General features: G+C 48.1%; 1 protein-coding gene across 1 annotated transcript; it reads left to right on the forward strand.

The window, feature by feature from the left end:
• Nucleotides 1-27: 27 nt before the first annotated feature.
• LOC134909339 (uncharacterized) lies at nucleotides 28-10,182 on the forward strand. Its single transcript, XM_063916119.1, has 3 exons — nucleotides 28-161; nucleotides 7,543-7,618; nucleotides 9,318-10,182. Exons 2-3 carry the CDS (start codon nucleotides 7,592-7,594, stop codon nucleotides 10,152-10,154), a joined length of 864 nt encoding a protein of 287 aa, XP_063772189.1. The 5' UTR covers nucleotides 28-161; nucleotides 7,543-7,591; the 3' UTR covers nucleotides 10,155-10,182.
• The last annotated feature ends 11,051 nt before the right edge of the window (nucleotides 10,183-21,233 follow it).

The raw sequence follows: 21,233 nt of genomic DNA on the forward strand, positions 1-21,233 counted from the left end.
GTGATAGACACACACATACTGTGCACGATCCAGCAAGTGGATGAAACGGGCAACGGAAAGCGCCGCCCAGGCTGAGTGCACGGCTGATAGGAGGGGTCTGTGCACCTAACCACGCCCCCGCAATATGATCGTTTCACTGTGATTACTGTGTCTCCTATAAGGTTAGTTAAGCCACGCCCCCTGTGGTATTAACTCCACCTATCACTGGTTCAAGCAATGGGGGTCATTCCGAGTTGTTCGCTCGCAAGCTGCTTTTAGCAGCTTTGCACACGCTAAGCCGCCGCCTACTGGGAGTGAATTTTAGCTTATCAAAATTGCGAACGAAAGATTAGCAAAATTGCGAATAGACACTTCTTAGCAGTTTCTGAGTAGCTCCACACTTACTCGGCATCTGCGATCAGTTCAGTGCTTGTCGTTCCTGGTTTGACGTCACAAACACACCCAGCGTTCGCCCAAACACTCCTCCGTTTCTCCAGCCACTCCCGCGTTTTTCCCAGAAACGGTAGCGTTTTTTCGCACACACCCATAAAACGGCCTGTTTCCGCCCAGAAACACCCACTTCCTGTCAATCACATTACGATCACCAGAACGAAGAAAAAACCTCGTAATGCCGTGAGTAAAATACCTAACTGCATAGCAAATTTACTTGGCGCAGTCGCACTGCGGACATTGCGCATGCGCATTAGCGACTAATCGCTCCGTTGCGAGAAAAAAATAACGAGCGAACAACTCGGAATGACCCCCCATGTTTCCCAAGGGAATATACTCTGTATGTAGATTCTAACAATTCGGTAGATGCTAAATCCAAGTGGCTTTAGGGAACTTTTTACGTCAGGGGGAGGAGCCACGACACCAGGGGGAGGAGCTAGGCCAGCAGGATAGTTCTTCTACTATCCACGCCACCAACTATTGCTCCTCCGACTCCCCCGGTCACATGGCCACTCCCCCGTCATGTGACCACTGCTGGCAACGGAGGAGAGGGGGGATGCAGTCACAGTGATGGCCCCGCCTTTTCTACAGGGGGTCACCACGCCGACGACAGCTTCCGGATGCCTGCAGTCCCAGCCTACTGCTACTGCAGCGGGCAAGGGACGCTGCAGGTTGTCCCGCTCTTCAGGGATTTTGTTTCACCTGCCTCAGGCAGGCGAAACCAAATCCCCAGAAGCAGCCCCGTTTCCGTGCGAAAACGGGGCTGTTTCTACCGAAAACACACAGGTTTCACTGAACTTGTGTGTTTTCGGGAGAAAGGACATTATTTTACAGGCGATCAATCTGGATCGCCTGCAAAAAAATATTGGTGAAACATCCGGAAAAATCAGGAAAAACATACGTTTTTTCGCACCCGATGTTTTACCGGGCCTAATAGGATATCCCCCAATGTGTGGATCATCTAAAAAAAAATAAGATTTTACTTACCGGTAAATCTATTTCTCGTAGTCCGTAGTGGATGCTGGGGACTCCGTAAGGACCATGGGGAATAGACGGGCTCCGCAGGAGACATGGGCACTTCAAGAAAGAATTTGGATTCTGGTGTGCTCTGGCTCCTCCCTCTATGTCCCTCCCCCAGACCTCAGTTAAAGAAACCGTGCCCGGAAGAGTTGACAGCACAAGGAAAGGATTTTGGGAATCCAGGGTAAGACTCATACCAGCCACACCAATCACACCGTATAACTTGTGATAACTTTACCCAGTTAACAGTATGAACAATAACAGAGCATCAGATAAACCCTGATGCAACTATAACATAACCCTTATTTAAGCAATAACTATATACAAGCATTGCAGAAGAAGTCCGCACTTTGGACGGGCGCCCAGCATCCACTACGGACTACGAGAAATAGATTTACCGGTAAGTAAATTCTTATTTTCTCTAACGTCCTAGTGGATGCTGGGGACTCTGTAAGGACCATGGGATTAAACCAAAGCTCCCAAACGGGCGGGAGAGTGCGGATGACTCTGCAGCACCGATTGAGCAAACGATAGGTCCTCCTCAGCCAGGGTATCAAACTTGTAGAACTTTGCAAACGTGTTTGAACCTGACCAAGTAGCAGCTCGGCATAGTTGTAATGCCGAGACCCCTCGGGCAGCCGCCCAAGAAGAGCCCACCTTCCTAGTGGAATGGGCTTTCACTGATTTTGGCTGCGGCAATCCAGCCACAGAATGAGCTTGCTGAATCGTGTTACAGATCCAGCGAGCAATAGTCTGCTTTGAAGCAGGAGCACCAAGCTTGTTGGATGCATACAGGATAAACAGTGACTCCGTTTTCCTGACTCTAGCCGTTCTGGCTACATAAACTTTCAAAGCCCTGACTACATCTAGTAACTCGGAATCCTCCAAGTTACGAGTAGCCACAGGCACCACAATAGGTTGGTTCATATGAAAGGATGCGACCACTTTTGGCAGAAATTTTGGACGTGTCCTCAATTCCGCTCTATCCATATGGAAAACCAGATATGGGCTTTTATGAGACAAAGCCGCTAATTCTGACACGCGCTTAGCCGAAGCCAAGGCTAATAGCATGACCACCTTCCACGTGAGATATTTCAACTCCATTGTTTTAAGTGATTCAAACCAGTATGATTTCAGGAAACTTAACACCCCGTTAAGATCCCAAGGTGCCACTGGAGGCACAAAAGGAGGATAAATATGCAGCACTCCTTTCACAAACGTCTGAACTTCTGGCAGAGAAGCCAACTCCTTTTGAAAGAAAATGGAAAGGGCCGAAATCTGGACCTTAATTGAGCCTAACTTCAGGCCCAAATCCACTCCTGACTGAAGGAAGTGAAGGAAACAGCCCAGCTGAAACTCCTCTGTAGGAGCATTGCTGGCCTCACACCAAGAAACATATTTTCGCCATATCCGGTGATAATGTTTAGCTGTTACGTCCTTCCAAGCCTTTATCAGCGTAGGAATGACCTCCTCCAGAATACCCTTTTCTGCTAGGATCCGGCGTTCAACCGCCATGCCGTCAAACGCAGCTGCGGTAAGTCTTGGAAGAGACAGGGTCCCTGTTGCAACAGGTCCTGTCTTAGAGGAAGAGGCCACGGATGCTCTGTGAGCAATTCTTGCAGATCTGGATACCAAGTCCTTCGTGGCCAATCTGGAACAATGAGAATTGTTCTTACTCCTCTTTTTCTTATTATCCTCAGTACCTTGGGTATGAGAGGAAGAGGAGGAAATACATAGACCGACTGGAACACCCACGGTGTCACCAGGGCGTCTACAGCTACCGCCTGAGGGTCCCTTGACCTGGCGCAATAGCTCTGTAGCTTTTTGTTGAGGTGTGACGCCATCATGTCTATCTGTGGTAGTTCCCACCGACTTGTAATCTGTGTGAAGACTTCTTGATGAAGTCCCCACTCTCCCGGGTGTAGGTCGTGTCTGCTGAGGAAGTCTGCTTCCCAGTTGTCCACTGCCGGGATAAACACTGCTGACAGTGCGCTTACTTGATTCTCCGCCCAGCGAAGAATCCTGGTGGCTTCCGCCATCGCCACTCTGCTCCTTGTGCCGCCTTGGCGGTTTACATGAGCCACCGCGGTTATGTTGTCTGACTGAATCAGAACCGGTTGGTCGCGAAGTAGGGGCTCCGCTTGACGTAGGGCGTTGTATATGGCCCTTAGTTCCAGGATGTTGATGTGAAGGCAAGTCTCCTGTCTTGACCACAGGCCTTGGAAATTTCTTCCCTGTGTGACTGCCCCCCACCCCCGGAGGCTTGCATCCGTGGTCACCAGGACCCAGTCCTGAATGCTGAATCTGCGGCTCTCTAGAAGGTGAGCACTCTGCAGCCACCACAGGAGAGACACCCTGGCCCTGGGGGATAGGGTGATTAACCGATGCATCTGAAGATGTGATCCGGACCATTTGTCCAGGAGATCCCATTGGAAGGTCCTCGCATGGAACCTGCCGAAGGGTATGGCCTCGTATGATGCCACCATCTTTCCCAGGACTCTTGTGCAGTGATGCACCGACACCTTTTTTGGTTTTAATAGGTCTCTGACCAGTGTCATGAGTTCCTGAGCCTTCTCCATCGGGAGATAAACCCTCTTCTGGTCTGTGTCCAGAATCATGCCCAGGAAAGGCAGACGAGTCGTAGGAATCAACTGCGACTTTGGAATATTTAGAATCCAGCCGTGCTGTCCTAACACTTCCAGAGAGCGTGCTACGCTGATCAGTAACTGCTCTCTTGACCTCGCTTTTATGAGGAGATCGTCCAAGTATGGAATAATTGTGACCCCTTGCTTCCGCAGGAGTACCATCATTTCTGCCATCACCTTGGTAAATATTCTCGGTGCCGTGGAGAGACCAAACGGCAACGTCTGAAATTGGTAATGACAATCCTGTACCACAAATCTGAGGTACGCCTGATGAGGTGGATAAATGGGGACATGAAGGTATGCATCCTTTATGTCCAGAGACACCATAAAATCCCCCTCTTCCAGGCTTGCAATGACCGCTCTGAGCGATTCCATCTTGAACTTGAACCTTTTCAGGTATATATTCAAGGATTTTAAATTCAATATGGGTCTGACCGAACCGTCCGGTTTCGGTACTACAAACATGGTCGAATAATAACCCTTTCCTTGTTGAAGGAGGGGAACTTTGACCACCACCTGTTGAAGATACAATTTGTGAATTGCAGTTAACACTATCTCCCTTTCTAAGGGGGAAGCTGGTAGGGCCAACTTGAGGTATCGGTGAGTGGGCATCTCTTCGAATTCCAGCTTGAGACACAATTTCTATTGCCCAGGGATCCAACTGGGAGTGAACCCACTTGTGGCTGAAATTTCGGAGACGCGCCCCCACCGGGCCTAGCTCCGCCTGTGGAGCCCCAGCGTCATGCGGTGGATTTAGTGGAAGCCGGGGAGGACTTCTGTCCTTGGGAACTAGCTGCGTTGTGCAGTTTTCTTCCTCTGCCCCTGCCCCTGGCAAGAAAGGACGCACCTCGGACTTTCTTGCCTCTTTGTGATCGAAAGGACTGCATTTGGTAATACGGTGCTTTCTTAGGTTGTGAGGAAACATATGGCAAAAAATTTGACTTTCCAGCAGTAGCTGTGGAGACCAGGTCCGAGAGACCCTCCCCAAACAATTCCTCACCCTTGTAAGGTAAAACCTCCATGTGCCTTTTTGAGTCGGCATCACCTGTCCATTGCCGAGTCCACAGGACCCTTCTGGCAGAAATCGACATAGCATTTATTCTAGAACCCAAGAGACTAATATCCCTTTGAGCATCTCTCATATATAGGACAGCGTCTTTTATATGCCCCAGGGTCATTAATATAGTATCCTTGTCTAAGGTATCAATTTCCTCAGACAAGGTGTCAGTCCATGCTGCTACAGCACTACATACCCAGGCCGACGCTATCGCTGGCCTCAGTAAGGTACCTGAATGTGTATAAATGGACTTCAGGGTACCCTCCTGCTTTCTATCCGCAGCATCTTTGAGGGTGGCCGTATCCTGTGACGGCAGGGCTACCCTCTTGGATAAGCGTGTTAAAGCTTTGTCCACCCTAGGGACGGATTCCCAGCGTAACCTGTCCGTAGGCGGGAAAGGATACGCCATAAGCATCCGTTTGGAAATCTGCAGTTTTTTATCTGGAGATTCCCAAGCCTTTTCACATAACTCATTTAGCTTGTGTGAAGGGGGAAAGGTCACCACTTGCCTTTTTTCCCCGTACATATGAACCCTCTTGTCAGGGACTGGGGTTTCCTCTGTGATGTGCAACACATCCTTAATTGCTATAATCATATAACGGATGGCTTTAGCCAATTTAGGCTGTAACTTTGCATCATCGTAATCGACACTGGAGTCAGAATCCATGTCGGTATCTGTGTCAACAATTTGGGATAGTGGGCGCTTTTGAGACCCTGACGGCCTCTGCGACATAGGATCAGGCACGGGTTGAGACCCTGACTGTCCTGAGGCTTCTGCTTTGTATAACCTTTTATGCAAGGAATTAACATTATCATTTAAAACCTTCCACATATCCATCCAATCAGGTGTCTGCGCCGTCGGCGGAGACACCACATTCATTTGCTCCCGCTCTGTTTCCACATAGCCTTCCTCGTCAAACATGCCGACACAAGCGTACCGACACACCACACACTCAGGGGATGCTCTTTTTGAAGACAGTTCCCCCACAAGGCCCTTTGGAGAGACAGAGAGAGAGTATGCCAGCACACACCCCAGCGCTATATAACCCAGGAATCACACAGTAACTTAGTGTTAACCCAGTAGCCGCTGTAATAATGATTTTTTTTGCGCCTAATTATGTGCCCCACCTCTCTTTTTCACCCTCTTCTACCGTGTATCTGCAGGGGAGAGCCTGGGGAGCTTCCTCTCAGCGGAGCTGTGGAGAAAAAATGGCGCTGGTGAGTGCTGAGGAAGAAGCCCCGCCCCCTCAGCGGCGGGCTTCTATCCCGCGTTTCTGTACAATATTATGGCGGGGGCTCATACATATATACAGTGCCCAACTGTATATATGCCCAACTTTTGCCAAGAGGTTCTAATTGCTGCCCAGGGCGCCCCCCCCCCCTGCGCCCTGCACCCTTACAGTGACTGGAGTATGTGGGTGTAGTGTGGGAGCAATGGCGCACAGCTGCAGTGCTGTGCGCTACCTCAGTGAAGACTGGAGTCTTCTTCCGCCGATTTCGAAGTCTTCTTGCTTCTTTCACCCGGCTTCTGTCTTCCGGCTCTCCGAGGGGGACGGCGGCGCGGCTCCGGGATCGGACGACAAAGGGTGAGATCCTGTGTACGATCCCTCTGGAGCTAATGGTGTCCAGTAGCCTAAGAAGCAGGACCTATCTGCAGAGAGTAGGGCTGCTTCTCTCCCCTCAGTCCCACGATGCAGGGAGTCTGTTGCCAGCAGAGCTCCCTGAAAATAAAAAACCTAACAAAATACTTTCTTATAGCAAGCTCAGGAGAGCTCACTAATCAGCACCCAGCTCGTCCGGGCACAGATTCAAACTGAGGTCTGGGGGAGGGACATAGAGGGAGGAGCCAGAGCACACCAGAATCTAAATTATTTCTTAAAGTGCCCATGTCTCTTGCGGAGCCCGTCTATTCCCCATGGTCCTTACGGAGTCCCCAGCATCCACTAGGACGTTAGAGAAAAGTAGTTTTTAAACTACAAGCATCATTTGACTTTAGAATGGAGACTTCACACATGCGCAGTGGTGATTTTTCAAAAGTGACACCAGTATTGCACCCAACGGAGACTCAATTCATTAAACTGTGACTGAATACGCCGACTAGGCACAGGGAAATGTGATGTGACTAGTTTTTCGCACTACACGCCACTCGGAGGATAGATGAGCGCGGCTACATCTGTACCACTGTTCTTTCTAACTTGCCATTTATATTCTAAATTAGAATGGTAGTTGAGGTAATAATGTTACAGCAGATTCCTACAGCAGGGTATGTAATATCTGCTTGAGTGAGTTCTGTGTTGTATCCAAAGCAAAAAGTAGAGGGCTTTGCTGTCTTGTACACCATCCATACTCACAGGAGTAACTACTATATTTCTTGTGCATATTCTCATCTAGTGAATGCAACCCTAAGCGAGGATACAGAGACACAGCGGCTTTTACCCTAATGTGCGCCAAAGAGATGGAGAATTCGGTAAGTCAGTTATCTCGCTGATTATGTTGTATAAATCATGGTGTTGTCAGCCTTTATCACCTCATCATGTATGTACATAGTAGTGTAGCCCCTGAGTATCTGGCACACCAGCACCGGTATGCTATATGCACACTGCCAGCATCATTCATTAATCCTACCTGTGCTAGTGTCCCAGTAACAAGGATTTACACTGCCTGCTATGTGAGTGTGTAAGTGCTGTGCCCCTGGGTCTGGCTATATGTAGGCACACAAAGCTTCCATGTCGCACCAGCCTAAATGTGATCTAGCTGCTGATCTGCAGCTTGATAATAATATCCATGGGGCAGTTGTCAGATCCACAAGTGCTCTCCCAGATGACAGCCAATCACAACAGCTGGACCATGGAAACAGATGCAGCAGGGCAGCTTAGTTGGAAGCCAAGTAAGACATGCAATGTAATATATTGTGTAAGAATGTATGTGTAATTATGTACTTCTAGTTTGACAACAGGTATTTTGGGCTTATTAAAACTGTAGAGATGATGGGATATAGACCAACAACCTTGAGGCACCAAACTGAATTGCTGCACTTTCATAGCTCATACAGTATATATATCTGTAGGTATGTGTGTGTTTGCTGCTTATCTGTCACTTGAAAATGATGCTAGGCTAGGGTTAGGCACTAGGGGGGTGGTTAGCCATAGCCATCACTCTCCAAGGGTTAGCCATAGCCACCACCACCAGAGGGTTAGGGTAGGGTAAAAATACTTACCCCATCCATTTTCAGTTACAAAATGCCGCTGTTGGTCATGTGACCGCCGCCATCCCAACCGCCGGTATAACATGCCGAACCCTTCTGTACAACATAGAATACTTGGTTGTGTGACTTCCAATTCTGTACTCTAGGGCCATATTATTAACTGTGGTACTTCAATAAATTATGAATTCATCATTATTTTACAATGATAAGACTCTTTGGTAGTGTGGTTTTGATCGCAGGGGGTATGCTTGAAGAAGAAGATACTTTATCATAGAGTCATCATTAACAAGGTTACCTTACAAATATGTTATTTTACATTCATAATAAAAGTAATAATACTAAATGCTGCTAGAAATACTCATCTGAACAATATTACATTAGACCAATTTACATACATAAAACACTAAGGGCCTAATTTAGCATGGAAGACAGGTACGAATGCATTTGCATGCTAAATTCCGCCGCGGCGTGCGCATGCGCAGAAGCCACACTGCGAGTGTGCACACAGTGAGATGCGACGGTATCTCACATGTGCATACGCCTCTGCCTGATTGACATGCATTTGCGGGGTGGGAGGGGGTGTCGCGTCTGCAATTCGTGGGGCGGCGTTGTGGACCTTTTGTGGGGCAGGTCGCACAGCTGCGTGACATCACACATAGCCGCTGCGACCCTAAAGATGGCGGGTTGCCGTCTGCCTTTGCAGCTAGGTTGCATAGCAGAGGGCAATCCTAAACATGCGAGAGCATTGCCGTCATGCAATGTGCTCGCATGTTTGCAGGGAGGGGTGGGACCCGGCATATAGGAAGACTTGCCCTGTGCTGGGCGCCCCCCCGCATGTCAGTGTAATGGATTGTAGATGTGCGCTTTTCTGCACATCTTTGACCCATTCTGAATTAGGCCCTAAATATCCAATGGCTTTTGTATCTAAAAATGATTTATTTTGTCTATAATTCCTCCGCAGAGGGAGGACGCCACTAGCAGTCTTCTGGAGTCGCCTCACGTATTGCCTGATGTTAGTGCCACATCAGCTGCAGATGCCCAGGATGCTCAAAAAGTTGAAAAGCCTGTGAATGCCCCCAGCCAACCAGTAAGTGAGGAACAGCAAGGACTTACTGCAGTGCAGAGCTACTGGTATTACAGAAAAGCCTATGAACAGCAAAACTACATGATGCACTTCCATCTATCCCAAACCCTGGAGAGAGGCTTTGCTGCAATCACCTCTGAGATGCAGAGGATGAATAGAACAGTGTCACATGTAGCTGACAACATAGAGGACTGTTCATGCACCATTAACTTCTTTGCAACAAAACAGCTGGCAATGCAGGAAGCAATGCTGTGCAAACTTAGTAATACCAACACTTTACTGAAAACTGCAGCTCACCACCTAGCGCAGATCTCAGTAAAACAAAAGCATTGTCATCTAGACCCCTGTAATGCCACCCAGGACCACGACAAGTCATGTGAGGCATGTAATAAGTACCAGGGCCTGGAACTGCATAGAAAGCATAACAATACGCCCCAAGATGACAAAGCCATGCCCACCCAACAAGAGAGCACCAGCGCAGCACACGCTTCCATCCAACAGCACCTGAGGGGGCATGACCACACCCCCAATGGGTCACACCCACCAACAACTGGGCTGGCTGGATCTCTCAGCTGCCCTGATGCCAGCAAGGATTTTGATGTGGTAATCAAATCAGACCATCCTGATACAGAGAGCAGAAAGAGGCATCATAGTGACATCCTGCACAATCCTGATGATTATAGCTCAAATCAATGTAAAAAACAGAAAAGCTAAATAAACCATGGGTTTATGTGTTTTATAATGTGCATTGTCTGATTTAATAAGAAGATAAATAACAGTATACAAAAATGTAGAAATGTGTTACAGAGGATGTGTTACTATTTGCTAGAGAAAGGTGGTAGATTTCTGGTGATATAAGCACTGATTCAGCATCATTCGTAGAAGTGCTGAAATCGCTATTTGCAGATTTTAGCACTTCTGCACATATGCAAGGTCTTAAACTGCAATCACAGTCTAAGTCCTGTTGGGGGCGGTGACAGGGCATCGATACCGCTGAGTGAAGTGCTTGCACGTTAGTGGGGGTGGGGGAGCATCTCCTTTACATTTTATAGAATGTACTTGATAAAGGCTTCCTTCAAAGCTATTGGTTGCCATGGGCAACTTCTCTACTAATACTTTTCTATATTCTTTTCACTGCTTCATGAATAGACCCCATAGAACTTCATAGCTCCAGTCTCTGATGTACTTCTTTCAATGTCCCTCATGGGTCAAATCAAAACCAGAAGAAAAGGAAAAATATTTTTGTAATTGAGCGATTATCATCAGTCTGCGCATGTGTCTAAAGGCCACCATACATTACAGCGATATGTCTGAGGCTGAAGTTGGAGGCGATTTCCCTTGAACTCTCTCGGGATTGGTTCCATACGATTCCATACGATTTGGTACATTTTGCATGCGATATATCTTATGCGATCCCATCCATGCCTGTGGGAACCGACATATCACGAGTGCAGCACTAACGATCTAGGGGAGCCGATCCGACCCTCACGGGAACGCGCATCGGATCAGAAACACCTCCAAAATGCCCGATTTCATCCGATATATCGGCCTGAATGCCCGAAATTGGATGAAATCGAGCATTATCGTTCCAGTGTATGGGGCCCTTTAGCCACATTGCCCATGTGCTGCTATGGTCTTACGACGGTGGTCACAGAGAATTTATTCACAAAGTGACTGACAGTGCGGGACCGTCTGTGGGAGGCAATGGGGAGTGATGGCAAAACCTTAAGTGTGTGGCGACTGCATCCCCTATGTAGCTGCAATGTCTCTGGGGTTTTACTGCCTATGGCCATGCTTCGCGATTATAGGACTATGATTGATGATGAGCTCTTACGCCTTGGTTAGGACATCCTGTGCACAATGAATAGTCTGCGCTTCACACAAGTCATTCCGTCTGCCACACATAGAAGTGATCTCACTCTTGAGCTTGTCTTTCCTGTTTACTCAGCATATCCAAAATTGTCCCTTTAATAGCTCCATGCTCTATGTATTTTATGAAAAGCTTTTCTGTCCTTCATTGATTCTGTAATGTATTATGTTAAGTCTGGTACGTGCCTTGAGTCCTATTGGAGAAAGAGCACTATATAAATAAAATTATTATTATAATCGAGTGATTTGCCACAGACGCTGCGTCTTTGTACATAGGAGGTCATTCCGAGTTGATCGCTAGCTGCCGTTGTTCGCAGCGCAGCGATCAGGCTAAAAATTGGCATTTCTGCGCATGCATATGCACCGCATTGTGCACGTGCGACGTACGGCTACAAAGCCCTTTGTGGTTTTGCACAGGTTCTAGCGACGTTTTCATTCGCACTAGCGGCCGCAAGAAGATTGACAGGAAAGGGGCGTTTCTGGGTGTCAACTGACCGTTTTCAGGGAGTGCTTAGAAAAAGGCAGGCGTGCCAGGGAAAACGCAAGCATGGCTGGGCGTTCGCTGGGCGGGTGTGTGACGTCAAAAGCCATCCCTCCAACATTAGAATCAACGCACACGAAGAGTAAGTACAGGGCTGGTCTTGTTTTGCACAAAATGTGTGTTGCAGGCGCTCTGCTGCACAGGTGTTCGCACTTCTGCAAAGCGAAAATACACTCCCCGGTGGGCGGCAACAATGCATTTGCACGGCTGCTAAAAACTGCTAGCGAGCGATCAACTCAGAATGACCACCTTAGCCGCTGGGATTTGTAAAGTCCGCAGTGAGTGTTGAAATACAAACCCAGGCTGCTGCGATGTTTGCATATTTTCGCACAGCTGCTATGTACAAATTTGCAGCTGTGAATGCATTTGTGTACTTCTCTGAATCAGGCCCACTGTATAAAATAGTTATGGTTCAGGTAATAGCACTCACTAGGTAATAGCGATGTACATGCTTTGAGCCATCTCACACTGTAGTCCATCAGTGGTTACCAAGTACAACTAAGTGGTCATCTTTATGCTAGGCTTATGATGATCTTACTGAGATGCCCATTCGCTGCGACATTAATCCGCTGCTGTGCGTATTATGATGCACCATTGGAGATTGCACCATTTTATGGTGGAGCAGAATCTCCATCTGAACATGGCCGCCTGTCTCAGTGCAATTGTGTCTTTAGACACAGCCGCTAACCGTGACAGAAATACCCTCCCAATTGTTTTCATGATAAAAGTTCCTTTTAATTGATACGTGTCAGTCATTTTTTGAGATGGTACCAAAACAATTTCAAAATGAATAGAAATTAAAGATAAATGTCTAAAATATATATGAAAATGGAAGTGGAAGAAAATAATTAAATTAGAGATATGATGAAATGGATTCAGTATGGTATCCTGGTTGTCCGGATCCCGGCGGTCAGGAGACCGATGCCGGCATCCCGACAGACAGAATACCAGTGGCAAGCGCAGCGTGTACCCTTTGGTCGCCCATGGGAAATCTGAGCTAGTATTAAGCTGAGTTAAGTCTGGTGTGAGGCAGAACAAGAGAAAGGTGTTCTGAGGTGTGAGAGAGCTGAGGTCAGGGTGGAGGATAGAGTTACAAGGCTATGGAGCAGGTGTAGACCATGACAAGAGAGATTAGCGTGGAGCTGATCCCGGAAACTGTGAGAATCGGACTCAGAGACCATAGCTATACACTAGCGTAAGGTGTTTGTTGAAAATATAGTGCATAGCGCACCATGTGGACACTCCCTGCGATGCTGATGCACGGTCCCGCGGGGTTGGCATTGCAAGGAAAAATAGACTGTGCAGGCAGCCAAACATTGACTATATCGGTGGTGCTGGGCTCCGACAACATCGAATAGTCGATGTCAGGCATTTCCTGCATCGCGCCGTGTGTACTCGGCATTACTCTTACAGGAGTTTGTGGGTGTTTAGGAGTCCCACAGATATTTCAGAAAAGTATTCAGCATACTGTATATGGAACCATCCAAACTAACTAGGAGTTCTGCAAGTGGAGCTATTAGGAAGTTGACTAAAGAGTTACCATACCAATGTGTTATACAGAAAAATAAATGCAAGTAAGCGTTGTACACATCTATGCAGCTGCCCTTCCCCATCCACATGTGATCCACAAGCTGTGATCACTATCAGTGCACATTTACACCAGACCTGTCCTTGGTGTAAAGAAGGGTACAGACTGGCCGATATATCGGCCGTTCTATTGAACGACCGATATATCGCTGGCCCGTCGGCCAGTGTGTACCAATGATATGTCTGTGACATATCGCGTCGGCCATGCTGCACACACAATGACCAATATATCTACAGATTTATTGGTGCATCATTGTGTGTGTACGGGCGGTGATTGACGGCTCAACTAGGCAGGTGCATGTTAGTCACAACAGATCGGGCAGTGTGTATGCACAACTCACTGCCCGATCTGTGTCATTGATCTGCAGATATATCGATCAGTGTGTACCCACCATTACAGATCTGTCAGAAATAAGATGTATATGTCCAACAGCACCTGACTCAGGCCCACTGAGGGGTAGATGTAAGAAAAGTGGGTAAGTGCCAAACACGCTGTAATCAGTACTATTTGACACTCAAATTGATCCTCATTATGGATTAAGGCAAATAATGTGGCGAAAATTACTTTTCTCTGACGTCCTAAGTGGATGCTGGGACTCCGTAAGGACCATGGGGAATAGCGGCTCCGCAGGAGACTGGGCACAACTAAAAGAAAGCTTTTGGTCTACCTGGTGTGCACTGGCTCCTCCCTCTATGACCCTCCTCCAGACCTCAGTTAGAATCTTGTGCCCGGCTGAGCTGGATGCACACTAGGGGCTCTCCTGAGCTTCTAGAAAAGAAAGTATATTTTAGGTTTTTTCATTTTCAGTGAGATCTGCTGGCAACAGACTCACTGCTACGAGGGACTAAGGGGAGAAGAAGCGAACCTACCTGCTTGCAGCTAGCTTGGGCTTCTTAGGCTACTGGACACCATTAGCTCCAGAGGGATCGAACACAGGGCCCGACCTCGATCGTCCGGTCACGGAGCCGCGCCGCCGTCCCCCTTACAGAGCCAGAAGCAAGAAGATGGTCCTGAAAATCGGCGGCAGAAGACTTCGGTCTTCAACAAGGTAGCGCACAGCACTGCAGCTGTGCGCCATTGCTCCTCATGCACACCTCACACTCCGGTCACTGATGGGTGCAGGGCGCTGGGGGGGGGGGCGCCCTGAGCAGCAATATTAACACCTTGGCTGGCAAATAATCACAATATATAGTCCTAGAGGCTATATATGTGAAAAATACCCCTGCCAGGATCCATAAAAAAGCGGGAGAAGCCCGCCGAAAAAGGGGCGGGGCTATCTCCCTCAGCACACTGGCGCCATTTTTCCCTCACAGCTCCGCTGGAAGGATCGCTCCCAGGCTCTCCCCTGCAGTTTCAAGACTACATAGGGTAAAAAAGAGAGGGGGGGCACTAAATTTAGGCGCAGCAGTATATATATAAGCAGCTATAAGGGAAAATCACTCAGTTATAGTGTTCATCCCTGTATTATATAGCGCTCTGGTGTGTGCTGGCATACTCTCTCTCTGTCTCCCCAAAGGGCCTTGTGGGGTCCTGTCCTCTGTCAGGGCATTCCCTGTGTGTGTGTGGTGTGTCGGTACGGCTGTGTCGACATGTTTGATGAGGAGGCTTATGTGGAGGCGGAGCAGATGCCGATAAATGTGATGTCACCCCCTGCGGGGTCGACACCTGAGTGGATGGTTATGTGGAAGGAATTACGCGACAGTGTCGACTCCTTACATAAAAGGTTTGACGACATACCAAATATGGGACATCCGACTTCTCAGCCTGTGCCTGCCCAGGCGTCTCAAAAGCCATCAGGGGCTCTAAAACGCCCGCTACCTCAGATGGCAGACACAGATGTCGACACGGATACTGACTCCAGTGTCGACGACGATGAGACTAATGTAACTTCCAATAGGGCCACACGTTACATGATTGAGGCAATGAAAAATGTGTTGCACATTTCTGATGTTACCCCAGGAACCACAAAAAAGGGTATTATGTTTGGAGAGAAAAAACTACCAGTAGTTTTTCCTCCATCTGAGGAATTAAATGAAGTGTGTGAAGAAGCGTGGGCTTCCCCCGATAAGAAACTGGTAATTTCTAAAAGGTTACTAATGACGTACCCTTTCCCGCCAGAGGATAGGTCACGTTGGGAAACATCCCCTAGGGTGGATAAAGCGCTCACACGCTTGTCAAAGAAGGTGGCACTACCGTCTCCGGACGCCCTAAAGGAGCCTGCTGATAGGAAGCAGGAGGCTATCCTGAAGTCTGTATATACACACACAGGTATTATACTGAGACCAGCTATTGCTTCAGCATGGATGTGCAGTGCTGCAGCTGCGTGGTCAGATTCCCTGTCAGAAAATATTGATACCCTAGACAGGGACACTATATTGCTAACCGTAGAGCATATTAAAGACGCAGTCTTATACATGAGAGATGCACAGAGGGATATTTGCCGGCTGGCATCTAAAATAAGTGCAATGTCCATTTCTGCCAGGAGAGGGTTATGGACTCGGCAGTGGACAGGTGATGCAGATTCTAAAAGGCACATGGAAGTTTTGCCTTATAAGGGTGAGGAGTTGTTCGGGGATGGTCTCTCGGACCTCGTTTCCACAGCAACAGCTGGGAAGTCAGCATTTTTACCCCATGTTCCCTCACAGCCAAAGAAAGCACCGTATTATCAGGTACAGTCCTTTCGGCCCCATAAGGGCAAGCGGGTTAAAGGTGCGTCCTTTCTGCCCAGAGGCAGAGGTAGAGGGAAAAAGCTGCAGCATACAGCCAGTTCCCAGGAGCAAAAGTCCTCCCCCGCTTCCTCCAAGTCCACCGCATGACGCTGGGGCTCCACAGGCGGAGCCAGGTACGGTGGGGGCCCGTCTCAAAAACTTCAGCAATCAGTGGGCTCGCTCACGGGTGGATCCCTGGATCCTTCAAATAGTATCTCAGGGGTACAAGCTGGAATTCGAGACGTCTCCCCCCCGCCGTTTCCTCAAATCAGCCTTGCCAACAACTCCCTCAGGCAGGGAGGCAGTGCTAGAGGCAATTCACAAGCTGTATTCCCAGCAGGTGATAGTCAAGGTGCCCCTCCTTCAACAAGGACGGGGTTACTATTCCACAATGTTTGTGGTACCGAAACCGGACGGTTCGGTGAGACCCATTTGAAATTTGAAATCCTTGAACACATATATAAAAAAATTCAAGTTCAAGATGGAATTGCTCAGGGCGGTTATTGCAAGCCTGGACGAGGGGGATTACATGGTATCACTGGACATCAAGGATGCTTACCTGCATGTCCCCATTTACCATCCTCACCAGGAGTACCTCAGATTTGTGGTACAGGATTGTCATTACCAATTCCAGACGTTGCCATTTGGTCTATCCACGGCACCGAGGGTATTTACCAAGGTAATGGCCGAAATGATGATACTCCTTCGAAAAAAGGGAGTTTTAATTATCCCGTACTTGGACGATCTCCTGATAAAGGCGAGGTCCAGGGAGCAGTTGTTGGTCGGGGTAGCACTATCTCGGGAGGTGCTACAACAGCACGGTTGGATTCTAAATATTCCAAAGTCACAGCTGGTCCCTACGACACGTCTACTGTTCCTGGGGATGGTTCTGGACACAGAACAGAAAAAAGTGTTTCTCCCGGAGGAGAAGGCCAAGGAGCTGTCATCTCTAGTCAGAGGCCTCCTAAAACCAAAACAGGTGTCGGTGCATCACTGCACGCGAGTCCTGGGAAAAATGGTAGCTTCCTACGAAGCAATTCCATTCGGCAGGTTCCATGCAAGAACTTTTCAGTGGGACCTGTTGGACAAGTGGTCCGGATCGCATCTTCAGATGCATCGGCTGATAACCCTGTCTCCAAGGACCAGGGTGTCTCTGCTGTGGTGGCTGCAAAGTGCTCATCATCAAGAGGGCCGCAGATTCGGCATACAGGACTGGGTCCTGGTGACCACGGATGCCAGCCTTCGAGGCTGGGGGGCAGTCACACAGGGAAGAAACTTCCAAGGACTATGGTCAAGTCAGGAGACTTCCCTACACATAAATATTCTGGAACTGAGGGCCATTTTCAATGCCCTAAGTCAGGCAAAACCCCTGCTTCAAAACCAGCCGGTACTGATCCAGTCAGACAACATCACGGCAGTCGCCCATGTAAACCGACAGGGCGGCACAAGAAGCAGGACGGCGATGGCAGAAGCCACAAGGATTCTCCGATGGGCGGAAATTCACGTGTTAGCACTGTCAGCAGTGTTCATTCCGGGAGTGGACAACTGGGAAGCAGACTTCCTCAGCAGGCACGACCTCCACTCGGGAGAGTGGGGACTTCATCCAGAAGTCTTCCAACTGATTGTAAACCATTGGGAAAGGCCACAGGTGGACATGATGGCGTCCCGCCTAAACAAAAAGCTAGAAAGGTATTGCACCAGGTCAAGAGACCCTCAGGCGATAGCTGTGGACGCTCTAGTGACACCGTGGGTGTACCGGTCGGTTTATGTGTTCCCTCCTCTTCCTCTCATACCCAAGGTACTGAGGATAATAAGGAGAAGAGGAGTAAGAACTATACTCATTGTTCCGGCTTGGCCAAGAAGAGCTTGGTACCCGGAACTTCAAGAAATGATCTCAGAGGACCCATGGCCTCTGCCGCTCAGACAGGACCTGCTGCAGCAGGGGCCCTGTCTGTTCCAAGACTTACCGCGGCTGCGTTTGACAGCATGGCGGTTGAACACCGGATCCTGAAGGAAAAGGGCATTCCGGAGGAAGTCATTCCTACGCTGATTAAAGCTAGGAAAGAAGTGACCGCAAACCATTATCACCGCATTTGGCGAAAATATGTTGCGTGGTGTGAGGCCAGGAAGGCCCCAACAGAGGAATTTCAGCTGGGCCGTTTTCTGCACTTCCTACAGTCAGGGGTGACTATGGGCCTAAAATTGGGTTCCATTAAGGTCCAAATTTCGGCTCTATCGATTTTCTTCCAGAGAGAACTGGCTTCACTACCTGAAGTTCAGACTTTTGTTAAGGGAGTGCTGCATATTCAGCCCCCTTTTGTGCCTCCAGTGGCACCTTGGGATCTCAACGTGGTGTTGGATTTCCTAAAGTCACATTGGTTTGAGCCACTTAAAACCGTGGAATTAAAATATCTCACGTGGAAAGTGGTCATGCTGTTGGCCTTGGCTTCGGCCAGGCGTGTGTCAGAATTGGCGGCTTTGTCATGTAAAAGCCCTTATCTGATTTTCCATATGGATAGGGCAGAATTGAGGACTCGTCCCCAGTTTCTCCCTAAGGTGGTATCAGCTTTTCATTTGAACCAACCTATCGTGGTGCCTGCGGCTACTAAAGACTTGGAGGCTTCCAAGTTGTTGGACGTAGTCAGGGCCCTGAAAATTTATGTTTCTAGGACAGCTAGTGTCAGGAAAACTGACTCGTTGTTTATCCTGTATGCACCCAACAAGCTGGGTGCTCCTGCTTCTAAGCAGACTATTGCTCGCTGGATTTGTAGTACGATTCAGCTTGCACATTCTGCGGCTGGACTGCCGCATCCTAAATCAGTGAAAGCCCATTCCACGAGGAAGGTGGGCTCTTCTTGGGCGGCTGCAACTTTGCCGAGCAGCTACTTGGTCGGGGTCAAACACATTTGCTAAATTCTACAAGTTTGACACCCTGGCTGAGGAGGACCTAGAGTTTGCCCATTCGGTGCTGCAGAGTCATCCGCACTCTCCCGCCCGTTTGGGAGCTTTGGTATAATCCCCATGGTCCTTACGGAGTCCCAGCATCCACTTAGGACATCAGAGAAAATAAGATTTTACTCACCGGTAAATCTATTTCTCGTAGTCCGTAGTGGATGCTGGGCGCCCATCCCAAGTGCGGATTGTCTACAATACTTGTATATAGTTATTGTTTAACTAAAGGGTTATTGTTGAGCCATCTGTTGAGAGGCTCAGTTATTGTTCATACTGTTAACTGGGTATAGTATCACGAGTTATACGGTGTGATTGGTGTGGCTGGTATGAGTCTTACCCGGGATTCAAAATCCTTCCTTATTGTGTCAGCTCTTCCGGGCACAGTATCCTAACTGAGGTCTGGAGGAGGGTCATAGAGGGAGGAGCCAGTGCACACCAGGTAGACCAAAAGCTTTCTTTTAGTTGTGCCCAGTCTCCTGCGGAGCTGCTATTCCCCATGGTCCTTACGGAGTCCCAGCATCCACTACGGACTACGAGAAATAGATTTACCGGTGAGTAAAATCTTATTTTCTATTTATCTGCAAACATCTAACAATTTTGTCTTTACCTTATGAAAATCATTGAGATGTTTTAAAAAAAAAAAACAATAAGCACACTTTTATGGCTAATCATATTCTCACATATCGGCAGGATGACCTGTCTGTATGCATGCTAACCTGCGGCAGCTTCCATTGTTTTGGATGCACATGACATATCTTGCAATGTGCAGCTTTGAGGAAGCATTTATCAAATGCATTCTAGAAAATAATAGGTAGAAACTTGTAGCCATGTGCAACTTCTCCACTGGTCTCCTTTTTTAATGCTTGATACATCTGCCCAAGAGTACCAGAGGCTGGGCTCACATTGCACACCCAAATACCTAGGTTTACAAACACAGCTAGGATCTAGAAAAAGTAAACATTTGATGGACGTATCTTTCTTTTTAAACATCTTAAAAAATATTATGAATTTACTTCATACCATAGGCATTTCTATCATGGGTGCAATATGTGCGGTGCCCCTGGGTCCAGGGGGGCCCACACCGCACATATTGCACCCATAATGTTTTAATACTCACCTTTCCGGAGTCCCGCGATGGGTTTTGCAGCTGCACCAGCTGTGGCAAGAAATCGCTCCCAAAATGGCCGCCACGCATGCACAGTAGATAATTTGTCTCCGGACCATGGTGGGCTCCATTTTTCCAGAGACAACGTAGAGAGGAGGGGGCCCACCTGGAGTCAGCACACGGGCCCCCTCCTCTCTTTAAACGCCCCTGCTTCATACTTACCTACTTTTTAGGACTTCCCCATGGCCTACAGTGAGTTCTTCCCCTGCCCCTGAATTGGAGATCTATGAATTATGGCAGTGGCTATTGTTTGAATTTAAAATTATGTGAATAAAGACCAACGTTGGAAAAGGGAGCATAGCAAGAAATAAAGTATTGGATAAATTGGATAAATACTATGTAAAAATGTAGAAAACCAGGTGAGAATTGCTTTTATCTAGGGAAGATATTTGCCAATATAGAAAGATCATCATTTCTTATGGTTACTGATTTTGGTGGGGGAGTTTTTGTGTGGTGGTGTTAGTGGCAGTGTGGGCGGTGGTGAGTGTCAAACTTATTTATGAAATAAAATGCAGCAAGTCAGAAAATAACCAATTATATCAATGTTAAAAGTTAGATTACTTTTTATATTTCAACCTGGAATACAAAAATACTTTAATCAGCTTCCACTGAGCTGGGACCTGCGACAGGTCTGTCAGTGCCCACCAGTGGCATAACTCTGGGAGACAATGGAACCATTTGCCTCTGGGCACCAGTTGTCAGGGGGGCACCAAGGAGCTGGAGGGCCAGTGCGTTGGTGGTGCTGGTGGCAACTGCAGTGTAAATTCTCTGAAGCGTCAATGCATGGCGATAAGAAATTCTTTATTTGCCTGGACGCACCATAAATGAGTTTCAGGGGCAAGGGTGTTGATAGAAGCCCGTCTGACAATCACTGAGAAGTATTGTGATCACAATACTCATACCTCCCAACTGTCCCGATTTTTGCGGGACAGTCCCGTTTTTTGGGGACTGTCCCGCTGTCCCACCCGCG

Source organism: Pseudophryne corroboree, chromosome 4 (genome assembly GCF_028390025.1).
Source record: "Pseudophryne corroboree isolate aPseCor3 chromosome 4, aPseCor3.hap2, whole genome shotgun sequence".
In the NCBI taxonomy this organism is placed as follows: domain Eukaryota; kingdom Metazoa; phylum Chordata; class Amphibia; order Anura; family Myobatrachidae; genus Pseudophryne; species Pseudophryne corroboree.